General features: G+C 44.9%; 1 protein-coding gene across 2 annotated transcripts in view; it reads right to left on the reverse strand.

Moving 5' to 3' along the window:
• Positions 1-1,006: 1,006 nt before the first annotated feature.
• SDAD1 (SDA1 domain containing 1) overlaps positions 1,007-24,887 on the reverse strand; it is a 28,135-nt gene continuing 4,254 nt past the window's right edge. Inside the window, exons 3-22 of one of the 2 annotated variants that reach the window (XM_040966912.1) lie at positions 24,532-24,630; positions 23,855-23,965; positions 23,276-23,347; positions 23,100-23,200; positions 20,933-20,990; positions 19,700-19,774; positions 18,129-18,230; positions 16,991-17,060; positions 16,091-16,194; positions 14,253-14,310; positions 13,225-13,283; positions 11,183-11,259; positions 10,434-10,531; positions 10,260-10,336; positions 8,668-8,794; positions 6,718-6,818; positions 6,391-6,581; positions 6,212-6,296; positions 4,982-5,143; positions 1,007-3,250 (exon numbers count right to left, since the gene is read on the reverse strand). In XM_040966912.1, coding sequence (XP_040822846.1) covers positions 3,203-3,250; positions 4,982-5,143; positions 6,212-6,296; positions 6,391-6,581; positions 6,718-6,818; positions 8,668-8,794; positions 10,260-10,336; positions 10,434-10,531; positions 11,183-11,259; positions 13,225-13,283; positions 14,253-14,310; positions 16,091-16,194; positions 16,991-17,060; positions 18,129-18,230; positions 19,700-19,774; positions 20,933-20,990; positions 23,100-23,200; positions 23,276-23,347; positions 23,855-23,965; positions 24,532-24,630 — 1,875 coding nt within the window. In that variant the 3' untranslated portion in view covers positions 1,007-3,202. The remainder of the gene's footprint in view (positions 3,251-4,981; positions 5,144-6,211; positions 6,297-6,390; positions 6,582-6,717; positions 6,819-8,667; positions 8,795-10,259; positions 10,337-10,433; positions 10,532-11,182; positions 11,260-13,224; positions 13,284-14,252; positions 14,311-16,090; positions 16,195-16,990; positions 17,061-18,128; positions 18,231-19,699; positions 19,775-20,932; positions 20,991-23,099; positions 23,201-23,275; positions 23,348-23,854; positions 23,966-24,531; positions 24,631-24,887) is intronic. The other variant, XM_040966913.1, reaches the window with a different exon arrangement.

Here is a 24,887-nt window from a genome sequence, read left to right on the forward strand (position 1 = left end):
ATGATTTCTTGCTCACTTATTACACATTCTCTTCCCAGCACTTCTATGGACTTCAGGTATGGTTGGCCATGGTAAGAGGGTCCCAAGTGGTGGGTGTCGGGTCTGTGAGCCCTGGTGGGTCCTGGGTTGCCTGGCCTGCAAGGGCCTGTCCTCCTCAGTGGAGGAGATGGAGCAGTGGACGGCAGGCAGGGATATACATGGAGGAGATGACAGTCCATTCAGGCTTGCAGAGGACATCTGGCTGACTGTGGCAGTCAATGGGCATTGGAAAGGTTCCCTCACACTTTGATTGGTGAGATCATTCAGAACTAATGAAATCACTTGGGTAGAACCTTCAGAGCATGAGCCACATGGGGACCCTGGGTTGATATCGGGTGGCCGTCCGAGACTGGATATGGCTTCTTCCCTTGTCTTCCCCTTCTCCCAGATACAGGAAGAAGAAATGGAATATCTGGAAACAACAATCACACTCACTTTTCCCTAACCCTCGATCCTTGCCACCCTGATTAATAATGTAAACATTATCAAAAATAAAAATAATAAAATAAAATAAAATAAAATAAAAAATGAGGGCCCCAAGCACAAGCCAGCTGTAGCAGTAAGTTAGTCCAAGGGCAAACTGGACGGACTCAGAAGGTGGCCCAGCAATGCCTGCATGAGCTACCACTCTCACCCCTGCCTTGGTGCAGGGTGCTCCCCCAATGATCAAGACACTTCTCCAACATGAGCCTCAATATATTTTACCTCAATTTAAGTTATTCTTTTATTACAATGATGTAAAAACATGTAAAACCATGAAAGATTCAAAAAGCAACATCAAAACAAACAAATGTACTAATGACTCCAGCTCCTAAGAAAGCAATTTAATATATGGCACAATTTCTCTAGGGCTTTCATTTTCCTGAACTTCTTTCATGTGTAATTGGATAGTATTATAAATACTTCTGTATTCATGTATAATAAACATTTCCCAATGTAAACATTTTAATGTCTACATGTTTTGCTATCATGTGAACTAATCAGTTTATTAAACTGTTTCCCAAAAGCAATGACACAAGGAAGGAAAGAATGGCACGTGGTAGAGTGGCCCTGACATATTACAACTTGAAACTGTGGAATCCAGAACAGCTTAAAAACAGAGTATTCTGACTTAACATTCCGGCTCACACAGAGCTGCAGTGAAGGTTACACATTTTGAAAGAATTACAATATGAATAAATAAAAAACAAAATTCACACAACATAACCTCTCAAAAGTTCTACTAAAACAATGTCAAATTTGGGATGGGCTCCCTACCGTCCACCTGTCTGTCACCGCATCACTTGGTCAGCACAGAGGCCTTGCCCGGTCTGGCCAGCTGCACTGCTGCCTCCTCTGGGTCCCCACCCAAGGCTGGGAGATTATTTTTTTTTCCTTTGGTAAACTGACCAGAAATCTATTTATGATATTATATAATATGACACTTTATGTCTAGACTGTAAAATGAATCAATACTCAATACCCCCATCACCTAAGATACTTCCGTTTTGGGTGTGAGTATGCCTCTCGCCAGCTCTACAAGGTACTTTCTGTTGTAGAGTCACTGTGGAAATCTATTTCCTTCATCCTGACTTGAAGCATCACTTCAGGTACTATGACCCTGACAATGAACTCAACCCTGAAATGCACCCATTCTCATGTTGACAGACATTTAAGGTTAAAAAGCTCAAGTCCAGACACTGCCAACTTTTTCAAATTGACAACAGGAAATATTCTCAAGCAAAGATTTATAAAATAACAAGAAACTGGATTAAAAGAGATACTAAGGAATTCAGGAAATAAAATAGTTAAGAACCAGCCTTTTAAAATCAGGTGCCTTTCCACCTTGAGTTTAAACCTCTGGCTATGAAGAGAACAGGCCGCAGTGGAACAGGCGGTGGGGCAAGCAGAGTTCTGGCCTCCTCGCTCCCAGTGCAGTGTGGCTCAGGGGAAGGCCCACACCTCCAGGGACCTCCACACTCATGCAGCGAGGCTGTGGCTGCTATGCCATCCTATCACTTTCTCAACTCAGACACACAGAAAGCACTTGGTTCAAAAATTCACAAACAAAAGGGTGCGGTTTCATGTCTGAAATACACCAATTTGCATTGGGAACTTCCTGTGAGGCAACCAAGTGGTCAGGAGCAGCCTGACAGCATGACTGATCACCCAGCAGTGATGGGAGATTTCATTTAAACAAGCTTAAAGGGAGCAAAGGAACTGGAAAGGCAGCTAAGAAAGTGATGCTAGGAGCTGCTTTAGGGGAGGGCAGAAAATCGCCTTTTACTCTAATTGTGAGTAACTTGTGACAATTTTCTCAACTAGCACAGATTACTTAAGAAATCTGGAACAAAAGGCACCAGCCTGCTTCTGGGTGCAACAATTCACATACAAAACAACTGACCCCTGGAATCAGCTAGAGCAGGCCAGTGGAAGAGAGCATACACACGCCTCCACACATCTGGGCACAAGGATGTCATGCTGGAACCTTTTATGGAGCCAAGGCAGAGAAGTGAAAATCCGGTGGGAGGAAGGGAGGCTGGGGAAGACAATATTACGAGTTCAAGTGGTAAATTAAAAAAACTCCACACTATTATTTATATTTAAGGCAGTTTAAACAGTGTGGTCTTAACCAAAAAACCTTCACCTGGAGCTACACCGTTCGCTCCAAGTCTGCGGGACAGAAACCTGTTTGCAGCAGGGAAGTCAACTGACACGTAAGAACCTCTTACTCTTGTAACATTGTCCTGTTTTAAGAGACTCTGTAACTCCTTTCCTAGAGTCGGCCCACAAAGCCTCTGCACACATGGGCCATCTCCACAAGAGAATTATTTACACTGCACTGGAAGCACATGTGTGTGCACCCGACCCACCAGGCAGCCACTGGGCTTGGTGAAGGGATTATGGCTCATTATTTTCTGTATGTACAGTGACAGGTAATAGGCACCCAACAATTTTTTTTTGGTATGAGCGCTACATGAAAATGATTTCATGATACCATGATTCCACCGCCACCACTTTCCATCCCTGAAATCTAAGACACTGAGTGATCACCAACTTCACTGCAGGCTTTGTAATAGAACGCTTCTGGACTCTTTTATGTAAACCGACATTCTTGCTTTACTAATATACAGAGCAACATTATAAACAGTATTCTCTCTGGATTGGAAAACTTGCTTGGAAGTTACTTCATTCTTTTCCTCTTTTTCAAAAGTGCATCTCGTAGCGCCAGCTGGAAGATGAGAAAAAAAAAATTACTTAAGCATGGCATCTCTCGGGTATCCCATTAAGCTAATTTGGCCATAAGGAGGTTTATCAACAAGGATTCACCCTGAGGAACTACTTCAGGACGTGTGGATGCTTCTTAGCACAACAATCCTGTGTCCAGGAGGGCGTCCACACAGCTATGGAGGGCAATACAGACTACAGGCTGCAGACCCCGCAGCACCACCGGCTCCAGGGACAACATGCCCCTGCTTTGAACATGGCTCTCACACTGTGAAATACATTGTCTAAACACCAACACCTCAGCTTCTGCTTCACAGCCACCTTTTCTAAGACAACTAAATCCATTAAACAGTGCACGTGGGGGCCACCTGAACCCATCCAGCTGATTTAAGATAACTTGTTTGCTGGTCTTCAAATGGGCTTGTTTAATGTACCCAACGATCAAGACATTTAAAGCAACAAGCAAATGCTAACGATTATGTATTGCAGTAAGTTGCACCTGGTGAAATTGTGCCAGCAGGGGCACTAGATGCCTGGGCAGCAGGTACAGCAAGGCTAGGCCAAGTGGTGATAATGTTTCGGGATAAAACATAAGTGGGATTTCAGTTATTTAAGAAAGGTAAAACATCTCACTAACAATTTTATATTGCTTTATATGTCAAAATGATACTACTTTGGTATAACAAGATAATTACTGAAATTAATTTCACCTTGAAATCACATGTGATTCATACTATATTTCTATTGAACAAAGAGGGGAGATCATAGAAAAATGAGTGTCCTTGATTGACATTTTAAAACGGAGAGGGCTTGAGGAAAACAAAAGGCAAAGAAACACACACGGAGATTCTAATTAGTTTCAGCCTCTAAAAGGCAAGTAAACAAGGGGAAAAGCACATTTAAACCAACAAGTGCATATTTCCAATGAGCCTCTTATAGAAAAAAATTCCTCAATTATGACAATGATATACTGACGAGCAACAAAGACAGACTTCACATCTGTGCCAACCCCGATTGTCCCACAGGAAGGAAGTGGTGGGGGCATGCCCTGAACCGAAACGTAACAGTCACACACATCTCATGATACAGAAGGCCTGCCCACTCAATGGTTATTACTTTCCTCAGCTCCCAAATATTACTAAGGGCCACTGAAGGATAACCTAAAGGATTAATTAAGTCCAACTATAAATTTAGGAGACTCTGGCAAAATGTGGAATTTTAAAGATCTGAAGTGACACCGGTCCTTTCACTTCGATTTCAACAATTTATATTAAAAATTTGGTCATTTTGGACGTGGCGTGATGGCTCAACTGGCTAATCCTATCCTTTCAAGTGCTGTTTTTTGTGTCCCAACTGCTCCACCTCCCATCTAGCTCCCTACTTGAATCTGCTTTTGAGATAGCATTGTATACAACAATTGCTTGTGGAAAAGGACCAGGCATAAACCACGGACTTGGCTGGGAGACTATTTTATGGGGCAGATATCAGAAAAGTCCAGGCTGGGCAAAGGCCTCAGAGACAATTTAGCTTGCACTCCCTCACTCAGAGATGACCTAGCTTGGACTCTGCTACTCAGAGAAGAAACACAGACACACACACTGAGTGTGCTCCTGTTCACCTTGAAGTGCATGTGTGTGCACGCGTGTCCACATACGCTCACCAAAAAGCCCAACCTGGCTCCAGTACAGCTCACAGCATCCTTCCAAGTGCTGCCCACATCACAAGGAAAACTCACCTGCTTTTCTCGGAAGGAACGCTTGTTCTTGGACCGGACATTCTGGCTATAGCGCATCATCATGAAGTTCTTCTGCTTCTTCTTCTCTTTATTCGTGGAGCTAGCGAATGGATTCATTTTGGTTTTTTTCCTTACAAACTCCTTTCGGTCTGTTTTCCCAGCCTAACAGCACAAACAGATTGGCACAAAGATTTTTTAAATGGCATATATCGGGAGTTACCTAACCAACATCACCATCACTTGAGTCCAAGTGCTCCGGACACCAGGGCCACGAGATAGCTGGAACATAGCCCTGCCGCTCCCGGCTGGGACCAGGAGACAAGGACAGAGGGCTCAAGCCTGTACACAGTCAGTCCGGTGAGGTCAGGGGAGCTGCTCAGAGGGGGGTATCGGCTTTTGCAGCTGAAGGCCTTCATGTTGGGGAAAGGAGGAGAAGACGCAGAGACCTGAGTGAGTACTGAGAGTGGGTGCAGGAGTGTGGAGGCAAAGAACAGTGTAACAACTTTCAGTGTGAATGGAAAGGAGAGGGTAAGGTGAAGTCAGTACAGAATGGTGGCCAGGGCCAGCTCTGTGGCCTAATGAGTTAAACCACCAGCGACTATGCTGGTTTACATCCTGGCTGCTCCACTTCTGATCCATCTCCCTGCTAATGTGCCTGAGAAGGCAGAAGTGCTTGGGACTCTGTACCCATGTGGGAGACCCAGAAGAACTTCTGGGCTCCTGACTTTGGCTTGGCACAGCTCTGGCCATTGCAGTCATTTGGGAAGTGAACCAGTAGATGGGAGGATCCCTATCTCTGTAATTCTTCCTTTCAAATAAAATAAATCTTAAAAAGAAAAGATAGTGCCTAAAACCAATAAAGGTACAGAAAAGTTGGAAAGATAGGCAGAATGGTAGCGCTGGCCAGCCAAGGCCCAAGACACTGGCACACTCCACCTGGCCGGGCTGTCCACTGGTGAAGGCCAACACGTCCCCCTTTCCTAGCAGCGGGGTGAACACACTGAGCCTCCTGACACAGGACCATGTCACACTGCCCTTTAAGCCTGCACCTGTTTCACATGCTGCTTACACAGCTACACAATTAAAATTCACCTGTGTATGTGTGTTTTGCTCTCTGCTACTTGTACCCACATTTAAAAAACCTAGGGTCATGCCATGACCACACAAGTTCTGAGACATGGCCTTCCTGGCTTGCTGCTTGAAGAACCAGGAACAAGACGCTCCACTCACCATGGCCGTCGCCAGCCTCGTCTCCTTGTCAGACTTGGGCTTTTTATGAAGGCGTTCAATGTCCCGAAGGGAAAGCAACTCGCCCCTGGGGTGAGGGAAACATGACATGGGAGGCATGAGACAGGAGTTCCTTCCCACGTCTCCCACACGAGCTGAGACCGGAGTTCGAGCCGATCTACCTGCGCTCCTCATCACTGTCTATTTCAATGTACTTCCTCTTCTGGGCTTTCCCTGGGGCAGCGTCCAGCTCTTTCCTCATCTGGGCAATGCGGATTTTCTGGAAGTCTTCCTGAGTTAAAACTCGACTTGTGCTGACGGCGGCGGCTTTGGCTTTCCGCTCCTCCATGGGCATGCTGCTCAGCTTCCGGGACTTGAAAGCACACACAGAAAGGTTGACATGGCTCCTGGCTCAACAGAGAACTCGGCTGCCCCGCTGAGTCTCCCAGCAAGGCCTCGCACAAAACACACCTTCAAAACCACCAGGGAGAGGTGATATCAAGACTTACAATTTCCTGCTGCTCCTCATCGGAAGAGTGGTGCACATCGACCCACTCGCCGTCAGCTTCCTCTTCCTCTTCCTCACTGAGGCTGGCACTTTCCCAACCGTCTGTGGGGAAAGGGGCACGAGCTTACCGCCAGCACTTCAAGCCGAGTACTGGCGGCAAGCCGAGATAATCAAGCAATCCAAGCCTCGCATATCTACAGGCCAAGAAGTTAGCAATATTCATTCTTAAATATCAAATGGAGAACAAGCACTGGCCAAGAATCTATCACATGCTAAAACCTGACCATCTCTAATCGCCATGACTCAGCAGAGGTAGGGCAGACTCTTGGGGTGACGCCACAATGCCAGCAGCATCCCCCACAATCATGAAAACATCGTCTCACTCTAAGGCTCGCTGGCACCCAGCCAACCTGCACTGCGCACTTGTCCTGGCCACACAGCAAGCACCTAACTCATCTACGCATACTTACATTCTGTACGTAGAAGAATGTCAGAGATGCTTCAACAAAGGTAGGAGAAGGCCATAGTGCCGCCATGGCGGTAAGCATTCTACTTCCAGACACCTGCTCCTTCCTGGGGGTCCCCAGCTCTCTGCTCTGCCATACACACCCATGCTCTATCTCTGGCCTCTTCCCATGCTGCCCCACTTTCCATCCCAAACTCTGAGAGTTTCTCAAATCCTTCAGGGCTTGGCTCACTCTGCCCGGCAAAGCCTGCACTATTCCTGCACTCCTGGCTTATCAGCAAGCAACTCTCTCAAGCCTTCAGGTGGACCAGGCCTCTTCTGCCCTTAAGCCACCAATGTAATAATAAATCCTTTAATTTTACTGCCTGTAAACCTTTACTTTGACTGCCTGAACAAAGGCCTTCGAGAACAAATGCAGTATTTTCTTCCTGGTATTCACAGTGGTTGGTTTTTTTTATGCTGAAGCTTTGCTGAGGGCAAGGCTAAGGTGTAGTAGCTTAAGCCATCCCTGCAATGCTGGAATCTATATGAAAGCCAGTTCAAGCCCCCGCTGCTCCACTTTGAATCCAGCCTTCTGCTTCCTGCTTTCCTGGGAAAGCAGCACAAATGGTCCAAGCACATGAACCCCTGCCACCCACAGGAGGGTTCCAGGCTCCTGGCTTTGGCCTGGTACAGCCCCAGCCACTGTGACCACTTGGGGAGTGGACTAGCAGACAGAAGATCTTTGTCTTTCTATCACCCCTCCTCTATAACTTTGCCTTTCAAATAAATAAAATAAATTCAGAAAGCTTTACTGAATGAATGAATGTAAAAAATAAGAGTTTCTTAGCAGAAGAGGGTTCTTCAGATTCTCCATTTTCAATAAGAATTTTTCTTTAACAAGGAGAGTTTGCAAATTATTCCAAGAATGAACACACACTTCTCTTCCAGGCAGCAAACACAAAACCATTATCTTCTCAAGTGCCAACAACATGATCCTGCCATGAAGAGACATTCAGCACTAAAGCACACATCTCCTCCGCGAGACAGTCAGCGCCCCAACAGCAGGAAGCTCGCTCCAGGACACTCACAGTGCTCACTGCTCCATCATGTCTCGCTCACACTCCATCACTGTCTCGCTCACACTCCATCACTGGCTCGCTCACTGTGCTCACTGCTCCATCATGTCTCACTCACACTCCATGACTGTCTCGCTCTCCATGCTCACCGGTCCATCAATGCCTTGCTCACACTCCATCACTGTTTCTCACCGTGCTCAGCACTCCATGACTGTCTCGCTCTCCATGCTCACTGCTCCATCACTGTCTCACTCACACTCCATCACTGGCTCGCTCACACTCCATCACTGGCTCGCTCTCCATGCTCACTGCTCCATCACTGTCTCGGTAAATGTTTGCCGAGATCTGTTCCAACAGTGTACAAATTTAAAGATCAACACAGACAGCAGGAGTGACTGTGCTGGTTTACGGTGAAATAAAAACCCACCTTCTTCATTGTCATCATTCTCTTCCTTCTCCACGTCCAACACTTCCGCTCCTGGAATATAATCTTTAGCATCTAACTCTCCGTACTCCTGTACCCGTGCCTCTGTGGAAGCCTCTGTAGGCTTCCCCTGTGGGAGGAAAATTTGTTTAGTATAAGGTGCCAAGATCACAGGTATTACCTGCAGCATGTATTTATTCTCTAAGGACTCTGAATTTGCAGGCAGCGCCACATAAAAAGGAGGGAAGAAAATGACAAGACCTGCCCGCTTACGTCTGAGACCAAAGTAAAACCACAGTTAGGACGCTGTCCCTGTTTTAGTCTCTTCTTATTTATTTATTTATTTATTTTTATTGGAAGGCATACATACAGAGAGGAGGAGAGACAGAAAGGAAGATCTTCCGTGTGATGATTCACTCCCCAAGTGGCCGCAATGGCTGGAGCTGAGCCCATCCAAAGCCAGGAGCCAGGAGCTCTTCCAGGTCTCCCACACAGGTGCAGGGTCCCAAGGCCCCAAGTCGTCCTCGCCTGCTTTTCCAGGCCACAAGCAGGGAGCTGGATGGGAATCAGGGCCACCGGGATTAGATCTGGCACCCATATAGGATCTCGGTATGTGCCAGGAAGGACTTTAACCACTATGCTATCGCACCAGACCCTTTACTCTCTTCTGATGCAGACCAGGAAGCTGGCAGGTTGTTAAGGAAAATACCACCTCTCTTTTGTATACACACATCCTTTTGTCCCTTCCAAATGCACTGAGTCAGTTTCCGGGTGAAGGACAGTCTATTCAGTGCTGGCACAAGCTACTGACTGACCTTTCGAGGTTCCAATCTACCAACTTCGTTAAAAAGCCTTGGGCCTGGGCAGGCAGCCTTGTAGCTAAAGTCCTTGCCTTGTATGCGCTGGGATCCCATATGGCTACCGGTTTGTATCCTGGCAGCTCCACTTCCCTTCCAGCTCCCTGCTTGTAGCCTAGGAAAATAGTTGCGGATGCCCCAAAGCCTTGGGACCCTGTACCCCCATGGGAGACCCAGAAGAAGCTCCTGACTCCTGGCTTTGGATTGGTTCAGCTCCAGATGTTTGCGGCCACTTGGGGAGTGAACCAACAGATGGAAGATCTTTCTCTTTGGTAAAAATAAATAAATCTTAAGGGAAAAAAAAAAGCCTTCAAGTTGAAATGAGCTGTGCCGTGGGTTAAGCCATCCCTTGCGACAGCAGCATATGCCTGTTGGTTCAAGTCCTGGCTGTTCTACTTGTGATCTAGCTGCCTTGTATTGCATCTGGGCAGCCTTGGTTATTGTGGCCACTGGAGGAGCAAACCAACGCTCAGAAACTCTCTTCCTCCTTCTTTGTAACTTTGCCTTCAAGTAAATAAATATTTAAAAAAAAAAATTCAGTCATTGTCAATGAGCATATACCACTAATACAACAGTCTTGGAATTCAACCAACTGTAATCTAAATCTACACAATAAGACCACATACATAATGAGTACTCATAATGGAACTGCCATAAATACTAAAAATCAACTTGCAGGAATTAAGTCCCACTTTCTGAGACCACAGCCCTCCTGTCAAACATTCATGTGTCACCTACGCGGAATTTCTTCTGCAACATCTGGGGATTCAGTGTCCGGAAGAGCTGAATCAGAGTCCTAGCAGCCATCATCACATCTGTGAAATGACACCTTGCATGAGAAACTCTGGAGCAGAGCGCGCAGAGGCCACAAGCACACGCCCTCCGGTCTCCCGAGAACACCGCACATCTTACTCTTGTCTTTGTGGGTTTTGTACTGAGCCAAGTCTTGGAGAAGGTCTTCAGTCATGGCCAGAGGACATCGGGCCGTTATCTCCTTTATAGCGTTGATGCTACAAAAGGAAAAGGAACTTTAAAGAAGTCAAAGCAGAAATGGTTCAAACAAACAGATCTAATGGGTGGTTTTAGATGGCACAACACGAGATAGGGCAGGGTTGGCTTTGGTTCTTAGGTTACTATCATTTCCTCTGCTGGTAGGAGAAGGAACCGGGAGCAGTGTCTGGCACACTAAATCAAGACAGACACTAGCCCCTAATTAAACGAGAAGAAATGGGGTCAGCCAGAAAAGTTGCCATCCCACTAGTTTATTCCAAAGGAGATAAGAAGCCAACTTTTTAGTGTATTCTTTACTTATCATCAACAATTAGATGATCTTTAAAGCAGTGCTTAAGTATTTCCAAAGTAACCAAGAGGGCCCCAGGACTACCTGTCAAGAATAAATCATTTGTTCCAAGGTAGGACAGGAATTCAGGATACGAAGATAACAGAAAAAATACAGATTGCCAAATAATCATTTATTTCAGGGAGTAAAACGAGTAAGGACAAGTATCTCTTCTCTGGCTCCCTCCTCAAAATTCTACCCATCAGAATAAAAATATGAAACCTCTGAGAAGGTGGAAGCTTACTTCCAGCTGCTTTGCCAGAGGCCACACCACCAGCTGAATGAAAACACCCCTGCCGCCCCCCAACCAGGCGGTACATACCCTACTGTCATGACTTCCCCAGAGTTCTTGTCAGTAACAAAATTGTTGGCCACGGTCATCAGCAAGGACTGAATGATCTGAATTGGGAACAAGAGAAAAGAGCTGTAGGAGAAGCATCTGTGTTCACTTGGCCACCTGAGGACTTAAGGACCACCGGCTGTGCACAGGGAAACGGCTGCACACACAGCGTGCATACTGGACGAAGGAGAACGAAGGCAAAACACAGAGCTGAAATCACTTCACACTGGAGTCTGGTTTCTGCACTATGATCAGACCAAAGCTTTCTCTCTCAACATTTTTCAATATAGATGAGAAAAAAAAAACAAAACAAAAAACAAGAAAACACCACCAGCTTGGACACAGGATAATCCAGCACTGTTTCAATCAAAGAAAACAATTACCAGCTTTTGAGAAATACAACAATCTCCCTACACATACAATTTTTATTTAAGGTTTATTATTTATCTGAAAGGAAGAGACAGATCTCCTATCTACTAATTTACACTGCAAATGGCTGAAGCAGTCGGGGCTGGGGCAGGTTGAAGCCAGGAGCCTAGAAAGCCATTCAGGTCTCCACGTGGTAGGCAGGACCCCAGCACCTGGGCCGTCTCTCGCTACCTTCCCAAGGCCTTTAGCAGGGAGTTGGATCAGAAATGGAGCAACCAGGACTTTAACCAGTGCTTCAGGATGTGATGTCACAGTTGCAGGCATTGGGCTTAACTTATGTCATTGCAATGCTTACTGGACCATTTATTTATTTGGTTGCTGAGCCAAAACTTGCTTATTAAATAAAATTCAGAATTCTGAACAACCTGTCCGAAACAAACTTCACTTTTTACAAGTTGCATAATTGAATTCCAATGTATGACAAAATTCCACCCCACAAAAAAACCCTTAAACATGGAATTAAAACATTAAGTAATTTTGGTGCAAAACAATTTTAAAATCCATGTGTTGCATTTTTATAACAGGCAATTCCTATGAATATTTTAAAGACCCTTCATATGCATGGAGTTAAAAATATTTTTTTGCAGCAGCACCCACCAGCAGGAACTGCAAGTTGGGGCAGGCTGGACTGAGCCAGGCTGAAACACACAGTGGTGGATGCCGAGGTGAGATAGGTCATACCACGGTGGGGGTGGTGGGTGCTGGGTCCGTGAGCCCCGGGGGTGGAGGGTCTGGTGGAGCCTGCCTACACAGTGGGTGCCGGGTCTGTAGCCCCCCAGGGGCAGAGGGTCTAGCGGGGCCTGGGTCGTATTGGGCCTGCCTGCACAGTGGGCACCAGGTCTGTGAGTCTCAGGGGCAGGGGTCCTTGGGCCTGCTTGTGAGAATAGGTCCTGCTCAGTGGAAAAGATAGAGTAATGGACAGCAGGCCTTGGTGCACACGGAGAATATGGCAGCCCACTCGGGTCCACAGAGCACATCTTGTACCATAGCAGAAGAACAGAACAGATTGGACAAACCCCGGACAAACAATGACAGCAAATATCTGGGCAAACAGTGACTCTAAGGTTGACTGTGTCAGCCAACAGACACTGGGAGGGTTTCCTTATGCATGGATCGGCGAGATCGACAGTATTTCAGAACTACTGCAACCACCTGGGCCGAATCCTTAGAGCATGTGCCACACTGGGACCCTGGGTTGATATCGGGTGCCCATTCCCCATCCCTGGGTACTAGGGCGGCTGGGAGGCTGAGTATGGCTTCTCCCCTTATCTCTCCTTCCCCCAGAAACAGAAAGAAGAAATAGAAAATTCAGAAACAATGATCACATCCACTTTTCCCTAACCCTGTATCCTTTCCACCCTGATCAACTACGTAAACATCATCAAAACAAAACAAAACAAAGAAAACTCTTTAAAATTTTTTTTGCAGCAAAATCTACTTATCCATTATTGCCATTTTTCCTCATGACCTTTTAAAGTCTCTTCATAAAGGTCCTCAAGATTTGAAGGTAACCTCTATGGACAAGTGAATCCAGGGTTCCCAGCACTATACTGCTACGCAGGCGCCGGGGCCAGAGTAAGGTTCAAGGGGCTCACCTCTGGGGGCACAAGCTGATGAGAAGCTTGTGCAGCAAACAGAAGGATCTTCGTTACTTCTGAAAACACAAGAGGTCAGAAGGGTCACCATCAGGCAGCACAGCAGGCATACGGCCGCCGCTTCACCTGCAACACCCAGCCCTCAGGCAGCCCTGGAGCTCAGCCTCCTCTGCAGCCACCGCATCAAAGGTGCCATCCTAACCCTGCCATCTAAAATAGAGCCCACTCCAGCACTCCTTCACGTCCTCAGCAAATGGCCTTTTCTTCAAATGGCACCTTACACACAGCACAGGACTGTATGCTCACTGTAGAATGCTTTCTGTCTAACATGCAGCCTTGCACAGAAGTCACTATGCAAAGGACTTCCTGACTAGACAGATAAATACAAGCACAGATACAACACTTGTTCTCCCTTCGGTGGGGCGACAGTGTGTCCAGAACAAGGTCTTGGGCACAAGAAGGAAGGGAGATGAAGCCTGACTGGCTGTTTACTGACTGCGTGAGCTTGGCGATGCGAGGACAGCACAGAATCACGGATGTAAGGCACCTGGCAGAGGGCCCGGCGTGCTCACACGAGACGCTCAGCACATGTTAGTGTCCTTCCCATCTTGCTTCAAATTCAAACACAAAATGATTTTTTCTGCTTTCATGTTTTGGCTAAGAACACTCATGAGCGTAATGAGGGCAGTTATAAATCCCAGTTATTTATTACATTTACAGTCAAAAGTCAAGTCTCCTTTTCTAGAATTTTCCATACGATATTTCATGGTATTGCAAAAAGGCTTGTTTTGAGAAACCAATCTACTTTTTTCCCCAGAAACAACAGCTTTCTTTTTTTTTTTAACAGTAATTTTTACAGCTGGTGAGCACAAGTAATCCTGTAACCCGCAGCATCCTCCACAAGAACACGAGGGCTCCTCCGCCCTGCTCTGAGACACAGCTCACCTCACTCCACCTCTGCCTCTGATGAACTCCAGGACAGAACCCTGTGGATGGCTATCCCAATGCACGGCAAGTTAGCTGCTTACCTCTCTGGTGGGGCTGCAGGAACCTTTGCACAAACGGGTAGAAGTTGAAGAGAAAAAGCTGTGGAGAGAGGAACATGCCACCTCAGCACCCGTCCAGCTGCAGTGCAGCACTGCTCGTCTCCACGAGCCAACTACCGCCAAGCCCCTCTAACCGGGAGTCCTGCTGAACTTCGGCCTTTTCTCAGAAGCAAAGCTTCGGGATGTAATCGCCAAGGGGAGGCTCTTTCCTCAACTGAGGCCACAAAGCTCTCCTCATTATGCAAATGAAGAAGAAAAAGAGCACACATAACAAACCAAGGCAAGGAGTAGCAAACAAAACACGGTATTTTTCCTATCTTTAAAATTGGTGTGACTGCAGAAGTGACTTGTTAAGTCCAAAGAGAGGACCCTGGGGCGAGAGGGCGTACCCACAGAGGCCGACCCTCTGCCCCTTCTCTGAAATGTACTCCAGCAGAGGCGGGGCTTGGCAGACTCCCCTCCTCCAGAGCTTGGAGCATTTGTGCACACTGCCAGTGGGGCACCCCTAACTTGAAGGGCCAACTTCCAAAATGCTCCGAAAGGTTAGCATTTCAGAGCATTTTTTTTTTCTTTTCTAACTATGGAATTTCAAATTAGAGATGATCAATTTAAGTATTAGGATTCCAAAACAAAGGATCAGATAAATTTCAATGTGAAGTAGCAGCTAGTACAATCTCTTTATTAAAGATCCCAAGTCCTGATTTATTGTATCCCAGTCCAACCACACGGGAGGAATGTGCTCGGTAGTTCAGAGAAAACACGAACTCCCAGTCGGCCTCAAGCACAGCAACAGGTGTCCAGCTGTCGGGGAAATGGTCATTTGAATAAGTGAAGACACTCGACCAACCTAAACACAGCTATTTCATTACAGTTAACAGTGAACGTCCAGTGTCATGTCCACCAAACCATGCTCAAACTGCAAGTCGCTTTCCTAACAAGCTCAAATTCAAATTTCACATTAATTTATTGCAGAAATGTATTAAAAATTGGACTGCAGACTCCACTTTGGGACCCCACCCCATGCAGAAAAAGCAGTGAGGCCTCACACATGCTTTCAGTTTTTGACTTGAACCCAGGAGCTCTGAAATGGGGGCCAAACCACGTCATGCAGCATCTTAACTCCTGCACCACGTACTCTGTTTTTAAAAATTATTTCTAAGAAAATCCTTATATCTTTCCATTTGAAAAAAAATATTGATTCCCAAAACTTTCTTTTAAAGAGAGCAAAATGTTCACTCAGAGTTCAGTGACAGTAAAACAAAATAAGATGAATCTCATGGGTCATTTCTTCACAGTCTGATTTTAGGGTATTGACAACGGCAGCTGGTCTAAGATGTGCCCATCTGCAGACACCATACACACACCCCCACCACCAAGGAGCACTCGCAGCCTAATCTCATTAGTTAAATTAATCAGAGAATCTAGCTCTGCGAACAAGACAGCTTCCGAGCAGAGGGATCTAGAAATCAGGAAGTCCACGGAGAATTTATTTATTCTGTGGACATATAAGGGTCCACAGAAATATTGTGGGTCATGATGTCTCCAGAGGATGTAGACGTAAACAAAGTGAATCCAACAAAAGCGGACAAGCAGAACCCCAAACAGTCTATCTGGATGCAAGCCCAAAGTGACATCAATACTTCAGAGAAACACAACAGGGATGAAGACAGTTATTTTTTGGCAGAGCTTAGCTTTGGTTAATTCTATGGGTTTAAGTGGTTTGGGCGATAAAATTAAATCTTTGCTCTCCCCAGTGGCTTCCGCTTTACCACAGTGAGTCAGTGCTAATGCAATCCAAGAGAACACAATGATTCCCAAACCTCGTGAATTCCCACCAATCTGGAGATAAGGTTCATGAGCATCATCTTCACTTCAAACCTCTCCTTGGAGCTCTCCAGCTGCTTGAGGAGTTTTTCAGCAAAGTCTGGAAGAAAGAAGATCAAAGAAACACACTGATCATCCAGGGGCTGTGCGACTCTCCTCTAACAGGCCCGGGAGGCGACAGCCGCACCAAAGAAAAGACTCAAGTGCTCGGCCTCCATGGGATATTTAACATCAGCCTCTAGACTGACAGGTGTTCATCTGCGCCACTAGTAGCTCTCAGAGGTGAGGCCTGCTGTCCCAGAGCTGGTCAGAAATGCATCCTCCGAAGAGGCACACCCACTGAATCACAATCTATACTTTAACAGGCTCTCCAGGTGACATTTGAGAAGCATGGTTCTACAGCAATGGCTGGCAAACGTTGCTGTGCCTTAGAGACATGCAGGGCTGACAAGTCCTGCTGCCCAGTGTTCCCCATATGACCTAAATTCGAATCTCTGGGATAACAGACCCAAGCATCAATACTGTTAAAAAAAAGTCTCCATGCAATCCCAATCTGCAGCCTGAGAACAAAGTTTGTAGACTTTTGATTTCAAGAGATCAGTTACTTTTGTTTTCAGTTTTTACTTTAAAGACTAACAAAAAGAATACTAATTTTTCATCTGGTCAGATATACTGTCCTACCATTACTGTACTGTTAAAGCCATGACTCTCAAACGACTTGTCTTTCATACTTTTCTTATTTTGCTGTGGACTGGAGCCATTGCTTTGAACCAGTGAGTAACAAGCAAGCTCCTTGTTGCCTAGGAGTGCCAGGGATCTTCTAACGCCTGTTAACCTCTCAACAAAGTAGGGAGATCCAAGGCCAACAAGGACCATGGGAAGTTGTGCTGCAGTACCTTGGGGATCATGAATCAAGTGAATAGCTGAGAAGTTGAATACCTCTGGCTTTTTCTTCTTCTTTTGTTTCTAAAAGAAAGGAAAAGGATATACGTTTCCACTGTGAAATATAGTAATGATGCCCTTAGAATTCAAAGTGCTAATGTGTTCAAGTCCACTAGACTATTCAAAAAGAAAAAGAATTGGTTTAAAATCTTTCTTCCAGTTGGAAGAATTCAAGGTGGTTTTGTCTTAAGCCTTGGAAATAATTTAATTCCATAAAACTTAAAGGAATCTGCAAATAAAAACCTTAAAAAACACAGAGGTGACAAAGTAATGAATTTTGGAGTAAGCATTAAAGAAAATATCAAATATGTTTTACTTGGTATTTCTCGGGAAATTTGTCTGGCAAATACTTCTTAATAAAAATCACCTTTATTTTCTTAAACATTTATTTATTTTTTAATTGGAAAGTCAAATTTACAGAAAAGGAGAGACAGATCTTCCATCTGCTGGCTCATTTCCCAAGCAGCTACAATGGCCAGCGCTCAGCTGATCCTAAGCCAGGCCAGGATCCAGGAGCTTCTTCCAGGTCTCCCACATGGGTCTTACAGGTCCCAAGGCTTTGGACCATCCTCAGCTGCCTTCCCAGGCCACAGGCCACAAGTAGGGAGCTAGAAGCAAAGTGGAGCAGCTGGGACACAAACCAGAGCCCACGGGGGATCCCGGTGTGTGCAAGGAGAGGACTTTAGCTAGTAGCCTACTGTGCCAGGCCCAACACAGACCATCTTGACCACAGGAACTGAAAGTGAATTAATATGATCAAATCACAAAATCTTCTAGAGCTGAATACATCTATTAAAAAATTCATACTTGAAAATTCATATTCCCCCACTGGGGACAAAGGAGAGAAACAAATCGAAACATTTGTCCCACCCACCTACCTCCGTACCTCAACCCTTCTCATAATTCGAGGTCCAAATGGGCATGCATCCTTCTCAACTACATAAGCAATATTAAAAGTAAAATTAAAGCTAAAAACAATTTATCAATAATTTCTTTCTAAAAGCTACTTAACTTGAAATTCACAAAAGCTCTGACTAAAAAGTGCAATGTTCCGCATCCTGAATTTTACCTCAATCCCAGCAGAGCTCTTACCTTGAGCACTTTCATTGCCTTCTCCAACTTCTTCTTGTTTTTGGAGCTTTTCTTCCCTGTGGCGTACTGCACCAGCAGGTCTCTGGCTGTTGGCCCTTCATCCTAAAGAAGAAGTGATTGTAGAAAACTGTCAGCCAGAAAGACTGTACGCAGGGAGCAGACTCATCTCTTCATCATCCACTTCTTGGTTCTTGTATCACAGGTCTTCAAAAGTTCATGGAAGTGTGTCTGACCAAAAGAATTATTCACGTATCTCCAAAGTTTTTGCACCAAAATAAACATCTTTTAATTCAATTTTCCACAAATTCTTTGAAATTCCCTTATATTCTGCCCATAGCTATAAAAAAACAAAAAACAAAACCCAAACAACTAAAAATTATGCATACACATGCATGCACAGGCACACAGACAATGCGCACTGCTCAGATCTTTCTTGTTTTGCTCTTTAAAAAGTTTTTATTCATTGTGTTAGACAAGCACTTCTACATCCCTCACTAAAAAGACACTACAGTCTTCAATAGAAAATCAAAAACTCCCCAGTCGAGACACCGGACTTAAGAGTCCTAACCAAGAAAAGACAGAACAAGTCAAGCAACAACCTCAGCTATCTGTTGGCAGCAAAATACTGGGCAAATGGAGACTCTAGAAGGAACTGTGTCAATCAATGGATTCTTCAACGACCACATTGTGCTTGGAGTGGCGAGACTGGCAGCGACCCATGAATGGTGAACTATTGGAACCACTTGATCGAGTATCTCAGAGCATGCCCCACATCTGGGACTTAGGGTGGGTGGGAAACTGGGTGGGGCTTCTTCCTCTACATCCCCCTTTAGGCCTCGAACCTTTTTTACCCCAATTAAATATGTAAGGATTGTCAAAATTAAAAAAAAAAAATTAATATGTAGGTGGTAAAACAAGGCAGACTTCTATATATTAACCAAAAAGATCTAGCTGTCCTGGTGCATCTGTGTGTACTGACACGATGGAAGCGAGGTGCAGAGTAATCATGGCACTGATAGTTCTGAGAAACCTCCTACACATATGAGAATGTATTTTTGTGCACCAAACACAAATATCTAGAAACAAAGTGATTACCTGTGAAGAAGAAACCCAGAGTAGAAGTAAGGCAGGGCCAAGAAAAATTTAATTTTATCTATACAAAAATCTACCAGCCACACTGTTTAACAGGTGCCATAACGCATTCCAGAGTTAGTTACCAAATCACTAAAATGATGGTAATTCTTTTCTTTGCAATATTTCCTTAAAAATTTCACAATGTTATATATTTTTCTCCTTCTACCCTGAACCTCTATGATGCTGACAATATCTCAAAAATATGTTAGTGGTAATTGCTATTCATAACTTATAGAGTAAGATATAGTCTCACTGGATGCATATATTAAATACAAAAAACCCCTCAGAATGGCAGAACTCAGTAAGGAACAAAGGTGTTCCTTTGTTATATATATAAACTTCTGACTCAAGCCGTTAGATGCTTTACAACTGGTACTCCAAGCAACAACAGAATCTAATGGATTGCTAGATTGAAAAGCAGCCATAATTACACTTACCTCAGATTCCGAGTCACTATCCTGTTTTTCATCTTCATCTTTCCCGAGGAAGAATGTTAAAGCAGCAACCAGTATCTGAAGACCAATGAGGAAAATATTGTTATAAAATCCAGGTGTTTTACCTACACATTTGTATAAAATGCATTTGTATAAAATGAAAAAGAAAAATCAAAGAGTGGATTTTTTCTTATCCTTAATTTAAAAAGTTTTTACGTTGTCTCATATGTACTTAATTTTAAAATAATTATTAGATGAACACCTTTAGGTTCTAGAGTTACCCTTCACGTTGACCCACAAGCACTTCTACATCCCCCACTAAAAAGACACTACAGTCTTCAATAGAAAATCAAAAACGATCACTCTTTCAATTGATACTGAGCCAAAAAGAAAGGACTCAGAGAAAAAAATCTTCAGCTGTCATTTATTACATGCACTAAAAAAAAAAAAAAAAAAAAAAAAAAGATCTGAAAGGTAAGGATACAGAGATACAGAGAGAGGAGACATAGAGGGGGCAATTCTTCCATTTACTGGTTTGCCCCCAAATGGCAGCAACAGCCAGGGCTACCAGGCTGCAACCAGGAGCTAGGAGCCTCATCTCGGTCTCTCACATGAACGCAGCAGCCAAAGCACTTGCACCATCTTCTGCTTTCCCAGGTCCTAGTGCATCCACACAGCCCTCCCTGCAGGCCGCACACCATCACAGTCACAGAGCACCCGCCCTGTGTGTCCACGCAGCCCTCCCTGCAGGCCGCACACCATCACAGCCACAGAGCACCCGCCCTGTGCATCCACACAGCCCTCCCTGCAGGCCGCACACCATCACAGTCACAGAGCACCCGCCCTGTGCATCCACACAGCCCTCCCTGCAGGCCGCACACCACCACAGTCACAGAGCACCCGCCCTGTGCGTCCACACAGCCCTCCCTGCAGGCCGTACACCATCACAGGCACAGAGCACCCGCCCTGTGCGTCCACGCAGCCCTCCCAGCAGGCCGTACACCATCACAGCCACAGAGCACCCGCCCTGTGCATCCACGCAGCCCTCCCTGCAGGCCGCACACCATCACAGTCACAGAGCACCCGCCCTGTGCATCCACGCAGCCCTCCCTGCAGGCCGCACACCATCACAGCCACAGAGCACCCGCCCTGTGTGTCCACACAGCCCTCCCTGCAGGCCGCACACCATCACAGCCACAGAGCACCCGCCCTGTGCGTCCACGCTCGTGGCCTCACCTTGGTCACCTTAGAGAAGCACGCTGTCGTGATAACATTGACAGTTTTAGCATCATTCCTGGGGGGGGGGGGGAAGACAATCAGTGTGTTGAACTAAATTTTTACTGTTATTATATTGAAGCACAGACTGTGGCATAAAATAAATAAATAAATATTTATCCATATAAACAAATGTTCTTGGCACATTAGAAGTCATAATTCCAGCACTTTAAAAAGTTGTAGGAGGTGGGCATTGTGGCTTGGTGGCTCGAGCCCCCACATCCATACTGGGGTACTCCTGGTTTGTGCCCCGACTGCTCTGTGGCTCTGAGCCAGGCCCTGCTAATGCACGTGGCAAAGGCGGCAGCTGAGGGCCTCTGTCATGGGGAGACCAGGATGGACTCACAGGCATTTGGCTAGTAGGCCAGTGGACAGAAGATTACTCTCTTTACATAAATCTGCCTTTCAAATTAATTAATTACATTTTTAAAGTGTTATGGTTTACTGAAATAGTTAACCAGAAGAAAAGCATTTAATTAAATTTGAGCTCAGCCATCACAATGGAGTTTTTCAAAGAATTTTTAAGGACATGGGAATCTATTCAAAGTAAGGAGGGAAAAACAATCCAAAATAAAAAGGTAGAATATGCAAAATTCCAAACACATTGAAATGCACATTAAAGAACAAAGGGAATATTAAAACATACTAATAAGAAAATCAGCATGGAAAGAGTAACTTCAACAATCCGATCCATGCTGTTTTTTTTTTGGCTGTATCTTATGTATTTTGATGTTTTTTTATCTCAGTTTTATTTATTCCAAAGACTTTCTTTTCTCTTGTCAGATTCATTGCTGGCTCATGAATTACATGGTGGCACTATTTTTCCCCGAGAGACTTTCGTGTTTCCTTTTAGTCACCCACGCGCTGGTTACCCAGTGGTGCATTTTTTCATGGTGCTGTAATTTGTTGTTGTTGCGGTTGTTCTAACTCATCCCAGTTGTTGACCTTGTTTCATGGCTTCTCACTTATGGGAATGTATATAGTAACGGAGTACTGGGGTTCACCATATCCAGATGTGGGGGTGTAATGCTACATTCATTCCTGCTTCCAGATGAAAAATGGATTTCCAATGAAACTGTTGGAAATATGTAGACAATGGGATGTTGGACTGTCTGATATTGTACCAGCAATGTCTGGGTACACTTAAATAAGATGGAATTGTGATTCCTTATGAAGGACTATACAATTGTAGTAAAATGGGGAAAATCTGCCAGGCAATGGGAGCTTGCGGGGGAATCCCAGGCTATATGAAATTGTACCACATAATTCAAAAAATTATTTAAAAAAAAGAATAAAGGAAATATTAAAACATACTAATAGTGATTAGCAAAGCAATGCAAGCTGGAATACTTGCAGTGGTATTTCACACATACATGATGAACCAACTGCTGCACTGAAGGCTTTCAAGGGAAGACCTGGGCTGGAACTTCAGGTCCGCCTCCTAATAGCAGTGAATATCTCCTTCAGGAACTTTGACTTCGTATCTGTAAGTAAGGCTAACTCCAGGCAATCTACATTTATTCTCACATTGTTCCGAAAGTTGAACAAGGTCAAGAATCTGACTTTAGTAGATATCCAAGAAACAGCAGCCAATGTCATTAGTCATTTGGTTTGCCTTTGCATTCCTACCGCTAGACTAATGTGTTTATACTCCTATACTAAAGAATTAAAGACTGGGGCCCAATGCCATGGCTCAACTGGCTATCCTTCCCCTTTCAAGTGCCAGGATCCTACATGGGTGCCAGTTTGTGTGCCAGGTGCTCCACTTCCCATCCAGCTCCCTGCTTGTGGCCTGGGAAAGCAGTCAAGGACGGCCCAAAGCCTTGGGACTCTGTACCCCCAAGGGAGGCCCAGAGGAAGCTCCTGGCTTTGAATCAGTTCAGTTCCAGCTGTTGTGGCCACTAAAGGAGTGAAGCACAGGATGGAAGATCTTTCTCTCTGTCTTTCCTTCCTTCTGTAAATCCAACTTTCCAATAAAAACACATAAATGTTAAAAAAGAAAAAAAAACAAACAACAACAACAACAACAACAACAAAACCACCTCAAGATGTATGTGCTCTGTATTAAGTGTAAATGAAAAAGGGTTTACTTCCCAAGAGAAACATCCATATAGCTATCTAGACATACCAGATGTTCCTTCTATACAGTTCGATCATCACGTCCAAAGAGATCTTGGCTGCAGTCGCATTACTGTCTCTTAACATGGTATACATGAAGTTCTGCAAGACCTGAGGGAAACAGAAAGAAGCTACCATACTCTGCCGCTACAAGACTGGAAGCATGGAAAACAAAGCGGTACTTACCACATTGACTTTATTGTTCTTGTGTTTGGCGTTTATATTCTTGATATCAGTCACAATATGTGTGTATAAAGTCTGAGAAAAAGAAAAACATGTACATTAAGCTTAGGCAACATTCCTGACCTTGCTACACCTTTTACTCTGCCTTCCAAATAGATTTCATTATTTTCATTTGAAAAAGACAAGATGGAAAATGAGGGAGAGGGAGATCTCCTATCCACCAGCTTGCTTCCCAAATGCTCACACAGGGCTGGGTCGGGCTAAAGCCAGGGGCGCGGAATGCCATAGCTGTGCCTGGCAGCCACCCCAGCACTTGAGCCATCAACTGTTGCCTTCCAGGTTGTGACAGCAAAGCTGGATCAGAAGCAGAGGAGCCAGAACCCAAACTGGTACTCTGATATAGACAGCGGATATTCCCAACAGTGGCTTAATCCACTCCACTACAAAAGCAGCCCTTAAAATCATTACTAAGTGATTCAATAATGGAAAATCCTGAGAATTCAAATGGCCTCACAAATGCTGCAAGCTTTATGTGCCCTCAGGAAAGAAGGAGCAGCAAGGGACATTTTCCGTGTCCTTTACCGTTCGCAGCAGCTTATCATGGCAACGCAGAAGTTCAAAGAAGAGCTCCAGTAACCCTGAAGGATCGATGAGATTCTTGTTTCTCAGCAAGATCAAGGATTTGCAGAATGTCTTTCAAAGGAGAACAGAAACAAACTCAGTCCACGGTAAAGCTAGTCACACAACAGAATGAAGCCCATCCATCCCAAAGTTAGCTCTGTGACTCCACACTACTGCAGGCAGGCGAAGAGACGGTCTCCGCACACTACCCCACACAACCGTGTCTCTCTCTCTCTCTCTCACACACACACAAGACCACAAGACATCAGGGACACTGCTAACGGGACTAAAAAGTTCCCCTGGCTGTGCAGTGACAATCTGATCAGCTCCAGATTGGCTCAGCTCCATCCACTGTGGCCAATTGTGGAGTGGACCAACGGATGGAAGATCTTTCTCTGTGTTTCTCCCTTTTTCTGTGGATCTGCCTTTCCAACAAAAGTAAATAAATATTAAAAAAAATACATATATATACATATACATATAAGTGTGTGTGTATATATATATTGTGTATGTTCACACACACACACACACACACACACACACACACACACACACATATTCAGCATACAGGCTGCCCTTATTCAAACACACATTACAGGACTACAGCATAATTTGCTGACTCCAACACTGTGTCTCACCATCCGAAGATCTGGGTCCAAGACGGTGTGATTGTAGGAGAGGAGATCTTTGAGCTCTTGGGGAAAGCTGCGGAGATGCTCTGGGTAGCAGTGGCCAATCTGCAACAAAGCAAAGGCACCTCAGGCTTCCCAGATGCAATTCACACGCATAGTTTCAAGATTTTCTGCAAAACCAGACTGGAGGCACATGGTGCCAAACCACCTGCCCCTCCAACCCTGCTATATACTATTTTTTGTACAACATATCTTTTTTTTTTTAAAGAACTTACCTTGTGATAAAATTAAAGAAAAATATTTATGAAGTATTTCTCAGATTTTTGGAAAAAGATCAGCAACAATACTCAGCTTTGGCCTGG

The sequence above is a fragment of the Ochotona curzoniae genome, unplaced genomic scaffold (assembly GCF_017591425.1).
Source record: "Ochotona curzoniae isolate NIBS_2020 unplaced genomic scaffold, NIBS_Ocur_1.0 scaffold_4506, whole genome shotgun sequence".
Lineage (NCBI taxonomy): Eukaryota > Metazoa > Chordata > Mammalia > Lagomorpha > Ochotonidae > Ochotona > Ochotona curzoniae.